A 14,976-nucleotide genomic window follows, 5' to 3' on the forward strand; every position below is an offset into this window, starting at 1 on the left:
GACCTTTAACTTTTCGTATTTCCATTGAATAGAAATTTTTGCCCTAGAAGTATTTGCTACACAGGATATTTTAATATCATTCTGATTCGTGCAACGTCAACCTACGCATCAAATTTAAAAAAAAAAATGGAAGATAAAAAATTTTTAAGAAAAGAAAGTGATTGGCCCGTTGTTTTGTTATATTTATATTTGCATTTTTCAATCGTTCTTTGTCCCTTTTTATTAGATGAAGCGATGATTTCTACTTATCTTTTCGGTAAGTCATTTCTTTGATTTCGCTAATTATGATTCAATAATTTTTTTTTAGGGGCCTTATTAACGTTTTTAGGATTACTAGGCACAACTGTAGGCGCCCACAGATTATGGGCTCATAAAACGTTCGTTGCAAACAAAAAATTAAAAATTTTCCTCATGATTTGTCACACAATAAGTGGACAAGGAACCATTTATAACTGGGTTTTACAACATCGCCTTCACCACAAATATTTCAACACCCATTTAGATCCTTTTAATAACACTAAAAGTTTTTTACATCTTCAAACTGTTACGCGAACTTTAAAACCGGCGGGTGGTTATGAAACGATTAAATCTGAAGTTGAAACTGAAGATTTAGACAACGATTGCGTCGTTATGTTCCAAAAAAAATATTATTGGATTATGTATCCGATTTTGGTGCTTTTATTGCCGGTTAATGCGCCGGCTGAGTATTGGGGGGAAGGATTAATAAATAGCTTTATTATTATTGGGGTTATTAGATACTTAATTGGTTGCCATTTGAGTTCGTTCATCGAAACTAGCGCTAAATTAAATATTTGTGAACCTATTGAAAAGTAAAATTGATCACTTTGTTAATTTAGCTCTACATTAAAAGTTTTTTTGTTTCCAGGAATAATGATAAAGCGTTATTAAACATTATTGAGAATCATAAATGGGCTACATATCACTATTTAGCACCTTGGGATTACCAAAGTGGCGAATTTGGTTATTATGGAAACGATATTTTTTCGAAATGTATTAGGCTTTGTGAGAATTTCGGTTTAGCAGAAGGTTTAAAAACATTAGACCGAAAAACCATCGGTCAAGCTTTACAAATCGCCAAAGAAACCAATAAACCAGTCGCCGAGTGTTTAATGGATTCGCAATTCATTGATGTTAAACATTCACAATTTAGGCGATCTCATTAGAAAAAACTTCACTCTTGCTTTATCGAATGGGGAATAATAAAAATATTTCATAGAAAATACCAATCGTTTTATTTTTATATCTGTTATTATAATTCAATGGTGATTAAACTATTTAAAGAACTGAAAATGCTTATAGACGGTCTAATTAATTTGTTACAACATACAGAGTGATTCACATAAGAACCGACACAGAGCAGGGACATGGAGAAGACAATAAATTAAGATGATTTAACGCAACTTATCTCTGTACTAAGTTGTACCCCTGAGGAGTTATAGACCTTCAAAGTTGGGTCTTAAATTTTTAAAACATTCAATATCTTCATAATACATTAAGCTAGAAAAACCAAATTTGGTATACGTTATGAGTGCACCGAGGGTATTAATTGGTAGCAAGTTGAGACCAATTGAGGCATTTCAAAGGGTTGATTAAGGGTGACGGTCCCCTAAATTTTGACAGATTTTTTAACCTTTTGGTGGATTTAATACATTATTACCTCATTTGTAGGTTATAAAGTTATTAACCTATTTGTCAAGTTTGACGTACAATTTCATAGCCAACTACTGAATTTTCGCTTATTTTAAGTAACTTTTCGAAATACGAAGCTTTAGTTATTTAAGTTTTTTATGAAAACGACAAAGTTTTTTAAAAAATAATAAGAGTAAGAAAAGTTTTAGAATTAAATTCCACATGAAATGAAGTAATAATGTATTAAATCCGCCAAAAGATTAAGAAAATCCCTTTGAAATGCCTCAATTGAGTTCAATTTGCTACCAATTAATACCCTTGGTACACAAATATGGTTTTTCTAGCTTAATGTATTACAAAGATATTGAACTTTTTAAAAATTTAAGAGCCAACTTTGAAGGCTTATAACTCCTCAGGTGTACAACTTAGTATAGAGGTAAGTTGCGTTAAATCATCTTAATTTACTTGTCCTCTACATGCTCTGTGTCGGTTCTTATGTGAATCACCCTGTATAACAAAATAAAGATAAATTCTACAACCTGACGTTTATAAAAATTAATTAATTTTATTTTCTAATTGTTAACAAAAAATTTATTAATTATGTTTATTTTATCCTAATCAATTCTTTTTTAAATAAAACGAAATGAATCCAAAAATAATGTTTTACAGAAAATTGTCCGTTTTTATAAAACCATCCAATTTCAGCTTAACACGATAAAAAATATTTATAGCATTAAGCAGCCGCTTCAACTTCCATCGGTTGTGGCTCCGTTACTGCTTCACCCTTCTTTTTTTTCTTTTTCGCCGCCTTCGGATTCGCCGAGCTGTTCAATAACGATTTAACATCTTGGTCCGTAATCGAATACTCGGATTGACACAGTTCGGGCTCAAACGGCAAACCTGTTATCTTATGAGGACCGTTCGGCATTAACAAAACCGTAAATTTAAATTGAGCGACCAATTCACCTATTTCAAAACAATAAATTATTGTCATATTCATAATTTTGATTTAAAATACAGGTGTTCCTGTAAGTCATGGCATCATTTCAATCACAAATACTAGAGTTAACCCTTAACCACTGATGCTGATGTGGAGTCTCAGAGACTTTAACAGGCAAGTTTAATGTTAAATATAAATCGATCGAAAATGCACGTGTATATATATATACAAGAGGTGTGTCAAATGTCTGGAATATAGCCAATAACTTCGCCATGATTGTAAAGAAAAATATTTCAAATAAAAAATTCTTTATTAATTAATTTTCACAAAAAAAAACATGACGTTTCATTAAATTGACATTTAATTTTTTGTTTTTAAACCAGGAGGAGTATTTTAAATTTGTCAGCAGATTGACCTTGCACGTGATTGGTTGAATGCGAGGAAGGTTCACACACAGGCAATTTTGAATTTGAAGGTTAGGTAATTGATAATTCGACAGTTTCGTGTCATTATTGTATATTTTGTGTTCTTAAACCCTTTTTTATTATATTTTGAAATAAATACACTCATAACTTCAATGTTAATTTGTATGTATAGTGCTGACGATAACAAACGAAAATAAATACAATAAGTAAATAAATAATAATTATTAATTTAAATTTACCGCCAAAATATCTAGTGATATTTTCTGGTGATTTTTTCCAGTGTAAATCTGACTTTCGCGTTTACTCCTCCTGGTTTAAAAACAGAGTATAGTTCTAGTGCAAGTGTTAATTCTAGTTTTAATTGTTATTCAGCGCTAAGTTGTATATTTTTAAGTTTCGTGTTTAGCCCTGTGTCTTCAGACGCTGAATGTTAGGTAAGGTTAGTTTTGTTTACAAACATTAATTATACCATGAAGTATTCTTTGGCAATTTGTAATGGCAATTATAGCGTGAAGTTTTCTTTTGTAATGTCAATTACAGCGTGAAGGAATGTTCGGTAAGGTTAGTTTTGTTTACAAACATTAATTATACCATGAAGTTTTCTTTGGCAATTAGTAATGGCAATTATAGTGTGAAGTTTTCTTTTGTAATGTCAATTATAGCGTGAAGGAATGTGAGGTAAGGTTAGTTTTGTTTACAAACATTAATTATACCATGATGTTTTCTTTGGCAATTAGTAATGGCAATTATAGCGTGAAGTTTTCTTTTGTAATGTCAATTATAGCGTGAAGGAATGTTAGGTAAGGTTAGTTTTGTTTACAAACATTAATTATAGTTCGTTTTTTTTTCTATAATACTTGTCAATGTAAATTTTTTAGGGTTTCTGTTGGTATTACCTAAGACCCTTATAAAATTTATATTGTTTTCCTGAGTTTTAGTAACATTTTCAGTAAGTAAATAGTTGAGGTTAAAATACTAATAAATTTTTAGATAAATACGATTTAACAAAGTAAAATTAATTAGAATTAAATAGAACAAAACACCTTTTCTAGGTAAATAAATGGCAAATAAACGCCCCACAACATTTTTTAAGCACCTTTTTTTTGAATAACGAAAGCTAAAACGTCAGTGTGACATATTTATTTCAAAACATGATAAAACAAAACTCCCTGTTAGTTTTGCCAACTTTACAACAATTTGGCAGGTATTATAGAAAAAAAATGAACTATATACCTTGAAGATTTCTTTGGCATTATAATTATTGTGAAGTTAGTTACAGTTGGTAACATTGAATTTGTGTCACATTGACGTTTAAACTTTATTCAAAAATTTGTTTAAAAAAATAAATTTATGGGATCAATTTTAATAGTAATTGTGCAGTAGTATTTCAGGACAAGGTTGTATAATAATATGATGAATAACTCTAAAACGATACGTGTAATCAAAAATTTCTAAGAGTGAAAATCATTTTAGAATGAAATAGGCTTTTAGAATCAGTTGGAAATTTTAAGGGTTTACAACATTATAAAAAAGTTCTAAGGAAATAACCTTTGTGGACACTGTAAAGTGATCTTAAACGATTTCTCATGATAACATTGCATTGTTTGCCAAATTTTATCTTTCTAAGACAAACCATGTTGAAAATATTTAAGAAAATGTTTAATAATTTTTAAACTTTGGCATTTATGGGCCATTACACGAATCGCCATCGTTTTAATTCTAGTATTTGCGATTAAAATTATGCCACAACGGACAGAAACACCTGTATATTTAATTTAATTTTATATTTACCCGTTTTTTCATAAAGCACTTGAAACGGTTCGATCAATTTATGATTAACACATTCGACAACGCCCAATTTCGCCTTAGTTTCTTCCTCGAAACTTCTCAAATTGAACGGCATATTTCCGTGCTTCGTCCTAACGGCCGAATAAAACATCCTCGATGCTTTCAATTTTAATTGATAAACTTCGTCGGTTTTTTTATAAATTGAAACTCTCGCGTCAGCTTCTTTTCCGACCCCTTCTCCAGTACTAACCAAAACATCCATCGCATAAACTTCGTGTTTATCGAATTCAAACTCTTCGTGTTCTTTCCTTTGAGCATCGCTCGGATTTTGAATAATCGTCTTTTCACCGTTGATTTTGAACTGTTTCAGTTGATGACTTAACATACCTTCAATTGGTTTACATTTAAACGATTCTGCGACAGTTTGAATGACATCGGTGACTGCGTATGAATCATGGCCGGGTTTTAAGAGTCGTAATGCGGCCTGAGAGGCGTAATGTGCAGCTGTGATACAATCAGCTTTTCTTCCCGTGACTTTATTATCTGTTGAGGCACCCAAAACTATTGTATGTGCTACTACGGCAATGAAACCGTCGATGTGAGCACCTAAATCACTGGATTAAAAACAAAAAAAATTTTATAATCAAAATTATCTTATCAAAATTTTGAAAATAATAAAATTAATTATATTCAGATTGTCATTTCTTCAATGTTTTTATTCAGTTGGATCAATTGGAGTTAAAAAATCATCATAAAAATTTTAATTTTTTTAGGTTATGACAACTTAACCTAAAATGTCAACTACCCCTTTGACAGCTCATTTTTTTTAATACTTACACTTTACATAAATCTTCATCTTTTAATGTATAGTCAGGTTCGCTTGGTACAGGCGAAAAATGACAAATGCAATTATTAACAGAGATACACGTGGGAAAAGCAATTCCCTTTTTGAGGTCCTTTTCCTTCTTAAAAACCTTGCTGGTTTCATCCAGAAGGAGACGATCGCCAAATTCGCATATTTCGCGAACGGAAGCCCCCACGACGCACTTGTCAATAACCTGCTTGAGGACCCCTGCAAATGTGATTTGTTCATATAATGAAAACACGCATGTACTTGGAACTAGATAACCACATGGTTTCTCGTAAAACCGGGTTAAGACCATATGGTTTTTCGGAGACGTTTAATTTTAATTCGGCGACATTAACTAACGTAAGGGTTATAAAACTCACTGTTAACGATCTCCCCAGCCATTTTATACTTGGTTACGACCAAGTCTTCGGCGATGGTCTTCTCAATCACATCTTTGTCCTCCGCCATTGCAACAACGTTGTGATCACGTGACAGATTTTGGTAACCTAAAAAGACACGACGCGGTTATGTGGTTTTAAAACGAAATATCCCTAGATTTCTTACTATTTTATTTTAAATTATGTATATTTATTTATGGTAATAATTATTGTAACTCTTTATTATTGCAAATCGATTCATACTTTAATTAATTTAAAAAAAATGACAATTGAAACTTAACCTAAATTTTTCTTCAACTTGATTTATTTACTTCATTTATTATTCACAAACAAATCTATATTAACATAATTATTTTTTTTCTATTTCAGGAGTTCCACTAAACCCATCCATAAGTTTTTTCATCTCTTCGTTACCCTTAATAGCATCAATACCCGATTTCGTTAATTTGGTAACGTTTTGGGGTAAATCTCCTATATAAATAAAAGTAGCTGTGACACCATGGTTCCAATATTGTTTCATTAAGTACGATATTCTTCCAGTACTTGGAAGCTCGGGAATTTCAATAGGAAGTTGAGCTTGGGCTTGTTTCATGTAGGGGCATAAGAAATCGTTGATTTTGTTGTACAACTTGGTGGTTTCCTTGCTTTCTTTCCACACACCTTGATCGGAAACGTAATATACAGCTGCCCCCGCTAATCCACACTTAATAGCGAACCTACAAATCAATAAATTAATATTTTTCTAACTTATAACTAATTTTATTGATACGGGAGTTTTAATAAGGTATTATGAAGAAATTTCATGATTTTTAACAAAAAGCCCTTACAAACGTCAGGTTGATGCCGAAAAAGGTTGCTTTGGTTTTGTTTCTTTATTTACCTGAACATTTTGTTAAAAATTGATGTTTAATTTTGCGTTAATTTAATTTCTAGGTTAGAAGAAAGGTGTGTTGCGTAATAGATAGATGGAGCCACTAAAAAGGTAAATAAAGCGGGATTATTTAAATTAAAAAAAAATTTATTTACATCTACTACAAAAAAAAACATATCTTATTAATTAATCTAAGTTATTAATAATAAAAACTAATAATAATAACAAACATTATATTTAGGATGTTAAACATTCACAAATTTTTTTTAGACCGAATTTGTGAATATTACAACCTTTGAAATGATATATTTACAATTAAAAACAAAAAGAATTAGCGTAAAGTAAATTTTTTAACTTTACTATAGTTTTTATTGTGTTTTCTTTTTAATTTCGATTTTTATTCGGTCTGGATGGTATGGGTAAAGCACCGGGTGGTAAATTAAATTCTGGCTTCACTCCTTGCGGTAAATTTTGTTCTCCATCTTCTTCTAGGGGCGCTGCAGGTGTTGTAGGGACATCGCAATCTTCCGTTGGGGGTACAACACATCTTAACGAACGACGATCAAAAACTAACATGGCAGGACATCTTTGAAGGCGAGGATAACCACCTTGACACTGCCAATATCTATTACAAGATTTTCCTAATGGCACATTTCCATTTGCATCATCATTACAAAGTGCTGAAATAATAAGAAAATTAACAAAAATTGAGGTAAGTGAGTAACTTTTCATACGATGTTTTTGGCAACCATCAACATTCTCAGGCCAATCGCAAGAATGCGTCTTTTCGTTATATAGAAGCCCACCGATGCAAAGTTGTTCAGTTGCGGTACCATTCCAACAAGTCCAATATCGCGTACAAGAAGTTTCGTGTCCGAAAATTCCGTATAACCAATCACAATGATCCGTGCCGATTGGAGGATCTATATTTCATTGGGGTGATTAAATTTTGTATTAGATTTGTTATTTGAACTTACTGGCTTGTTGTTTTCCATCGCAATAATTTGCTCTCCATGGATAATCACATCCTTCAGTAACACCGCGATTCTTTCCTGCATATACTAAACCATTCGGGCAATCATAAAGTTCTGGTTGACCGTTTACACATTCCCAATATCGGTCACAATATGTTAAATCAGGAACTACACGTGATTTTGCTTTACACGCATCTTCTTGTTGTTGGCTAGATATAATACCTTGAAAAAAAAATGGGAGACTAAGCCTATTTTCGTTCAAGAGTTGTGAAGTTGCAAACAGTTCTGGACATTTCTGCGCATACATACAGTATGCAATATGTATGCCCAGAAGAAGTCTTGAATCAAAATGATAAACGTTGTAAAAAGAGGCCAAAAAACAAAGCTGTTCTAAAATTCCTATGTATTAGTTAGTGTTTTTGTAAAAACCCTTTAAATACTTTCACTTCCTGTGTAAAATCTTTAACGGTGGTTTTATAAGATTTTGAAACACAATAACTTAATTAAAATGTTTATTACATAACGATTACGTACAGGATGCAAATTTAAATCTTTTATCCTTCCTGTTTTTGAGCAATTAGTGTTAAAATCCATGACCTAACAAACTTAACAAGCAATTCTTTTGTGTTTTTATAAAATTATCCTTTTGGCTTTCCGCCAAAGGGATTTTAATTAATTATTTAGTTGATTTTCATTTATTTATGAGACATGAACCTGACCCAAGAGACCTTTTACCTTCACTGACCACACAATTTATAATACGTATCAATCGTGACCATCAGGTCCATGAGAGCGACTCGAGATTCCTTCCCACATCCTTTTTGTAGACTTTTTTCGTATCCTTGAGAAAACAACGCCAGTTTCCCATATAAGAACGAAAGAACTATCGTGGGAGCGATTAAATTTACGTAACCGAATAGTTACATCGAGGTGGTAAAAAATACCAAAATGAATAAAAAAAGAAAATAATAGGAAATCTTTTTCACACTTTCTCTAACAAATAAAACGTCTAAACGGAGAAATAAATATTAGATAATTAGAAATCATATTTATTTGAATAATTTAAGTTAATTTAACGTAATAAACTCGATCTCTTTGGTTATGTAAGATTATTCAAGCTTAAAAAAGATGCATACTTAGCGAGATTTCGCTATCTTCTCGTTGTGGAACTCGAGACGAGAGAGTTCCAAGAAGTACTTTCACTTTAACTTTCTATGAATTAATCAATTTGTAGCGTTGAGAGTTACTCTAACTGGTTTTGGTGATATTTTATGGAAAAAATAATCTCCATTCAATTTTGAATCAGAAACCAGAATAAAGGGTAAAAGGAATTTGACCTTGTTCGTGTTTATATAACTTCTAAATATCTTTAAAGATGATCTTTGAATTTTTAGAAATGAAGATATTTCTTTAAATATAAAAATACTCACCTAATAAACTTAAAAGGATTATTAACCCAAAATGTTTCATTTTGTTTGATTACACAAGAAAAAGTTTTTTTAATTTAATAAAAATTAATTAATATTTTTTCAAGTTAACGCACAAACTGTTGAACACACCTCTTCCTGTCTTGAACTGAACGACTACAGAACGTTTCTTTTCCTTTTTATTAAATACTTAACCTATAGGAGGGGACCAACGTATGTCCTCTCCTGTTGGGTTTCAGAATCGACTCGAAAGTATAATTTCCACTCGAAATCACATTTAAAACGAAACTACCCAAGTATTTAAAACATTTAATTAACAACGAGTGAATCCGAACATAAAATTTCTGCAATTTTCAAGGCTATTAGTTTGCACGTTCTGATTGATTAAAATAATTTTATATTTTTTTTTAAATTGTTAATTAAGAAAAAAAAAAGTTCAAGATCTAAACTAATCCTTGAACATCTTTGCTAAGAATTTAAATAAAAAAGACTCTAGACCATGAACTTTAACATTTTCTAAGCAATATTTTAACGTGAAGTTTTTTTAAACGGTAAATTATTGATGCATCCTTTTATTGAATGCTAATGATTGCGTACGTGTATTGAATGAATAATTGAACAAAAATCCGTTATCGTAATTCAATGTTAAGGACCTTTAAACTAATCCAAAGAATTCGTATTAAATTAATGTTGCGATATGTTTAACTAAATACAAAAAAAAGAAAGCTCAATTTCTCTTTAAACGCACCACCTTCACGAAAGCAATCGCAGTTAATTGACTTTAAATAGTCGTTTAGAGTAAAATTAATTAGAAATTAGTTTACAGATATCTTAAATATTATCTAATGTACTACAAGCAAAGTTCTTTCGAAAGTAACCGCGTCCTCATTCACAGATGATTCTAAATCCAATTAAAAACTTATTTTCTATTGTATTTTTATTATCAAGATCGCCCCTTTTTTAACATTAATCCTTGTTTTTATTGTGTAATTAATTGTTACATGGACGTTTCTTCTTTTACTACAAATTTTAAATCCTAATGACGACAGCAAACTTTAAAAAGCATAGAAAGCTCTAAATTGCCAAATTTAGCAATTTCAGAATTGAAGAAGACAGAATTCCAAAATACTTAAATATTGCGTTTTTGACATTAAATCCGGTTATCACACAAGAAGTAGGAATGATTTGTTATAATCAAAAAAACATGTTAAATGATCTTGTAAAACACGATCATGAAGATATATAAAACAGGATTGATTATTACCAACTCAAAAGGCATAGAAAGCTCTAAATTCCAAAATTTGAACGATTTTAACAACAAAATAGAACATAACTCAAAAAGTAATAATTATGGAACAATTAGTTATTACCAAAAAACATTGCCAATTAATCCAAAAATTATAATCCATAAAGCGAATTAACCCAACATGGATTATTCGCAACTTAGAACAGATAGAATTCCAAAATAATCAAACATTGCGATTTTGACATCAAATCCGGTTATAACTCAAGAACTAAAAGCGACGGATGTTCCTAGTTCTAAGTAATGCTCCAATACCTTAGAAAGGCAAGATACTTATAAGACCCAAATCCTCAAAACTTAACGTTTTTTATGTATTTAGGATGTATTTAGGATATTTTAGGATGTTTTCAACATCCAGACAATTTAGTTTTCTAGATAACTTCTAATTCCATTTGATTATAGTTAAATCTGATAATAATTCCATAATTTTATTAAAAGCCGTTTTTTTTTAGAAAAACCGATGTTGAATCATCGATGAGTTGTTTCCGAAGGTCAACTTTCATTCGAAATTTAACAGATTACACAAACATTTATGCATTTATATCAGATAAGAACCAAAAATTCGCAGACGCTGCAGAATTCATTTCCAAGTCTAGCGACGTTTTTATATCAGTCTTCGTAACATGGCGTTAGATGGCTCCAAAATTGTCCGCCGAGACATAACTGTAAACGCTGTAAACCATTTTAGTCCAATTTTAGTCGACGATCAGGTGATTGCGGACTGGTCAAATAAAAACGTTGCCAATTGCCGGTCTTTTTTAATCCACGTGGTTAGTGCGGCTACGTGTACAGTTGAAGGAGTCAATCCATTTACGTTTTAGACTTCTTTAGCAATAACACGTCGTAAATTAAACTAAGCATTAAAAAATCTTAATTTGTTGTAGATTTTTGTAGTCGATTTTAAATCACCAATTGTAAGTATAATTTTTTCTGGGGTAAATACTTATTGCGTAAGTGAAATCTAAAATTAAAAGAAAGAATTTTAAATCACCAATAAATTTGTTGTTTATTCTGATTTATATTTAATTAAGTAATTTTGTTGTTTGCATAACTTGGCTTTTGTGTTAAACTAAGTCTAAAAATAAACTAAAAGTACAATTAAATAACGTTCGCATTACGTTTTTAATGTCACGTCTATATTTTTTTTATTTAATTTAACTTGATTCTAGAAGCTTTGAAGAAAATATATCAAAATGCCACCGAATGAAACAGGAGTTTTACACGAAACTGATATAGTTGATACTCAAAATGTTAATATTAATAATCATGAGACGAAACCAAGAGAGTACAAATACGTTTGGAGGAACATTATCTTATATATTTACCTTCACGTTGTCTCTTTTTATGGGGTTTATGTTTTGTTTACTTCGGCCAAATTTTTAACTATTATTTTAGGTAAATAAAAAATAATTAGTTAAATTTTTACCAAACTGTTTTTTAATTTAGGATTTATTCTTCTAAACATGGGAAATTTGGGAATAACTTGCGGCGCACATCGTCTTTGGTCTCACAAATCGTACAAAGCTAAAACTCCCTTGAAAATTCTTTTAGTCATCATGCAAACTTTAGCTTTTCAGGTATATTTTCCCATATTTCTGGTGGTTTTTACGACCCTCAGAAACAGTAGTAGTAGTACCTGGACGTGATTTATGATAGGCCCTCCTTTATTACTTTATGATAGCGAACTAGGTCCAGGGACACACTTCTTTATTTATTTTAAGTTTTTGTAATTTCCGTTAATGCGGACCTGAACAACTCACGCCAGAGTTTGGGGTTCGTAAACTACCTGTTTACAACTCCATGGGTGTTCGTTATGTGACTGCTATTATATCATAAAAACCACCACAAATATTGGACACTATAAAAAATATCTTGTTTTCTATTTAATTAAAATTTTAGAATTCTGCTATTGAATGGGCTCGTGATCATCGCGTTCACCATAAATTTAGTGAAACAGATGCAGATCCACACAATGCAACACGTGGCTTCTTCTTTTCGCACGTTGGTTGGCTTTTAACTCGTCGTCATCCCGATGTAAAAGAAAAGGGGAAAGGCGTTGATATTTCCGATTTAACATCGGATCCAATTTTAAGATTCCAACAAAAACATTATGTTCCATTAATGATTTTTACCAGTTTTGTCCTTCCAACTGTTCTCCCCATGTATTTATGGAATGAAGGATTTGTAAACGCTTGGGTTTTGAATTTATTACGTTATTGTTTAGGTCTTAATATTACATGGTTGGTTAATTCAGTTGCCCATATGTTTGGGGATAAACCATACGACAAGTAAGATAATAATATCTAATTTTTGTGGTATAAATAATATTGATGTGTAAATTATAGGTTTATTAATCCGGGTGAAAACTTTAGTGTTGCTCTTTTGGCTTTGGGCGAAGGTTGGCATAATTATCATCACACCTTCCCATGGGATTATAAAACGTCAGAATTAGGAAAATACAGCACCAATATGTCTACATTATTCATCGATTTTATGGCAAAAATTGGTTGGGCTTACGATTTAAAAACAGTCTCAGAAGATATGATTAAAAAAAGGGTTAAAAGGACCGGAGATGGTACCCACAATCTTTGGGGATGGACTGATAAAGATATGCCAAAAGAAGATATTCAAGATGCTATTACTTTGAATAAAAAGTGTGATTAGATTTGTTATCAGATATGAAAATAATTAGTATTCTTAATTTATTTTAAATCATCCTTATAAATAAACAGGTCTTATTTATGAATAAAAGTCAACTAAATCAAGCTAAATCAACTTTTTAGTAGTCCCTTAATGTTCCTATTCTTATTTACGATCAAAAGGATCCGTCCATACTTTCATATCTAAAAATTAACAATTATAAAACTAAATTTTGAATATTTTTAACATTAATATTTACTTCCTGGTTGGATATCTTCCTGTCGAATACCTTTCCGTGTTTCTTTTTGAATCTTTTCTAAACACGAAGAAATTGACATATTTTTTAAGACTGTTTCTTAATACTTACTGTATTCATCAATATTCATCATAGGATAGATTACAATCGGATAAATTGCTATTGCTATACCTCCTATTAAACCACACATTACCCCAACAAATTTAAGATTTTTTATTATTACCATTTTTTTAGGTTATCTTTGAGGTTATGTTGATATATTTAATAAAAATTGCAGTTACATAATCTCGACTTATTTTGAAAATTATTTATATATATGATTCTAAAAGTAATTAATTGTATTAAAAATTAATATTACGATTAAAATGATTTATTTTAACAATTAGTTAAAAAAGTTTTTTAATTTTAATTGTAGAAATAAAACAGAAATCTGTAAACTGTGTACAACTATCGAACTAACGATAAAGCAACACATTTCACCTGAGTGAATAATAGCTCATTATATGTGAGTAGAATACTATACTTTGTCCACTACTATTGAAATTGATACCATAAATTTATTTTTTTAAATAAATTTTTGATAATGTTTAAATATCAATATGACACAAATTCAATGTTGCTAACTGTAACCAACTTCACAACTATTTGTCAATATTAAATGTCAATTTTATGAAACATCATGTCTTTTTTAATGTCAAACCTTTAGAAAGTCCTAAAAAAATTAAATTAAATTGACGTTTTTTTTAAATTTTGGCGTTTCAAATAATTATTATAGTCTGTCAAATTGATTACCCGTGAATAATGATTCACTCTGTGAAAAATGACTACCCTTTTGTTTGAGAAAACTCATTTATAAGGTATATATTATAAGGTAGTCGTGGACAAAAGTATTTTTTCAAGGTACAAAATACGAAGGAACTGATATGACTTTATTATGACGCCCTCCAAAGGCTTAGGACAGATCTAGGCCCTTGATGAACCTTAGTATTATTCCAAAGTTTTGTTCCTTTATGTCAATGGGTGAACCTTTCCGAAAATTTTGTGTTTGAGACGTCCAATGTTGAAGAGCTGCTAATTTAGGGACGTCTCAGGAAACCAGAGAGCAACCATAACTCCCCTTTTGTGTTCAAAATGATGCAGAAGTTTATGGCAAGAACTTCAACCTAAAGAATGGTTATCACGGAGCTTAAGAGCATCTTAATACAGTTTTTTGGTCCTCTGATCCCAACTCCGGATTCAACTATCTTTGAAGAATCAGTACCAAACTAGGACTTCTCTTTTGAGTTGAGGCTCATCCTTCATCAAATCATCCCTGCTTCTAAACATAACCTTATGGCTGTCGTAGCTTTCTTTTCCGAGTGAGACTATTTCTACTTTGTTTGGGTTTATCTGCAGCAGGTGTAAATAGTAGAGCTTTTTGTATTAATTGGGTGACCCCATAATAATATATCAAA

General features: G+C 30.9%; 6 protein-coding genes across 8 annotated transcripts; 2 read left to right on the forward strand and 4 right to left on the reverse strand.

Moving 5' to 3' along the window:
- The first annotated feature begins 67 nt into the window (after positions 1-67).
- Positions 68-1,618, forward strand: LOC111428168 (acyl-CoA Delta-9 desaturase). The gene is made up of 3 exons (XM_023063584.2): positions 68-256; positions 308-830; positions 887-1,618. The coding sequence occupies exons 1-3, from the start codon at positions 127-129 to the stop codon at positions 1,182-1,184; spliced, it is 951 nt and encodes a 316-aa protein (XP_022919352.2). The 5' UTR covers positions 68-126; the 3' UTR covers positions 1,185-1,618.
- Positions 1,230-6,156, reverse strand: LOC111428167 (proliferation-associated protein 2G4). Its single transcript, XM_071199461.1, has 4 exons — positions 6,034-6,156; positions 5,641-5,875; positions 4,807-5,417; positions 1,230-2,616 (listed from the first exon to the last, which is right to left on the reverse strand). The coding sequence occupies exons 1-4, from the start codon at positions 6,119-6,121 to the stop codon at positions 2,384-2,386; spliced, it is 1,167 nt and encodes a 388-aa protein (XP_071055562.1). The 5' UTR covers positions 6,122-6,156; the 3' UTR covers positions 1,230-2,383.
- A 244-nt stretch (positions 6,157-6,400) lies between these two features.
- On the reverse strand, positions 6,401-6,939 carry LOC111428175 (MICOS complex subunit MIC13 homolog QIL1). The gene is made up of 2 exons (XM_023063594.2): positions 6,932-6,939; positions 6,401-6,767 (listed from the first exon to the last, which is right to left on the reverse strand). The coding sequence occupies exons 1-2, from the start codon at positions 6,937-6,939 to the stop codon at positions 6,401-6,403; spliced, it is 375 nt and encodes a 124-aa protein (XP_022919362.1).
- On the reverse strand, positions 6,704-9,479 carry LOC111428170 (protein obstructor-E-like). The gene is made up of 5 exons (XM_023063586.2): positions 9,327-9,479; positions 7,900-8,118; positions 7,657-7,845; positions 6,879-7,602; positions 6,704-6,767 (listed from the first exon to the last, which is right to left on the reverse strand). The coding sequence occupies exons 1-4, from the start codon at positions 9,364-9,366 to the stop codon at positions 7,307-7,309; spliced, it is 744 nt and encodes a 247-aa protein (XP_022919354.1). The 5' UTR covers positions 9,367-9,479; the 3' UTR covers positions 6,704-6,767; positions 6,879-7,306.
- Positions 9,480-11,198: 1,719 nt separating this feature from the next.
- Positions 11,199-13,397, forward strand: LOC111428165 (acyl-CoA Delta-9 desaturase-like). 3 transcript variants are annotated; one of them, XM_023063577.2, is made up of 6 exons: positions 11,199-11,396; positions 11,511-11,540; positions 11,796-12,021; positions 12,073-12,203; positions 12,526-12,914; positions 12,972-13,397. In XM_023063577.2, the coding sequence occupies exons 3-6, from the start codon at positions 11,820-11,822 to the stop codon at positions 13,288-13,290; spliced, it is 1,041 nt and encodes a 346-aa protein (XP_022919345.2). In that variant the 5' UTR covers positions 11,199-11,396; positions 11,511-11,540; positions 11,796-11,819; the 3' UTR covers positions 13,291-13,397. The 3 variants fall into 3 exon arrangements, with proteins under 3 accessions (XP_022919345.2, XP_022919348.2, XP_022919344.2); XM_023063580.2 differs by having other exon boundaries at positions 11,211-11,396; positions 11,799-12,021; XM_023063576.2 differs by lacking the exon at positions 11,199-11,396 and having other exon boundaries at positions 11,403-11,540.
- On the reverse strand, positions 13,312-13,857 carry LOC139431556 (small integral membrane protein 20). Its single transcript, XM_071199463.1, has 3 exons — positions 13,634-13,857; positions 13,526-13,582; positions 13,312-13,469 (listed from the first exon to the last, which is right to left on the reverse strand). The coding sequence occupies exons 1-3, from the start codon at positions 13,746-13,748 to the stop codon at positions 13,432-13,434; spliced, it is 210 nt and encodes a 69-aa protein (XP_071055564.1). The 5' UTR covers positions 13,749-13,857; the 3' UTR covers positions 13,312-13,431.
- Between the last annotated feature and the right edge of the window lie 1,119 nt (positions 13,858-14,976).

This window comes from Onthophagus taurus, chromosome 10 (assembly GCF_036711975.1).
Source record: "Onthophagus taurus isolate NC chromosome 10, IU_Otau_3.0, whole genome shotgun sequence".
Taxonomy (NCBI): Eukaryota; Metazoa; Arthropoda; class Insecta; order Coleoptera; family Scarabaeidae; genus Onthophagus; species Onthophagus taurus.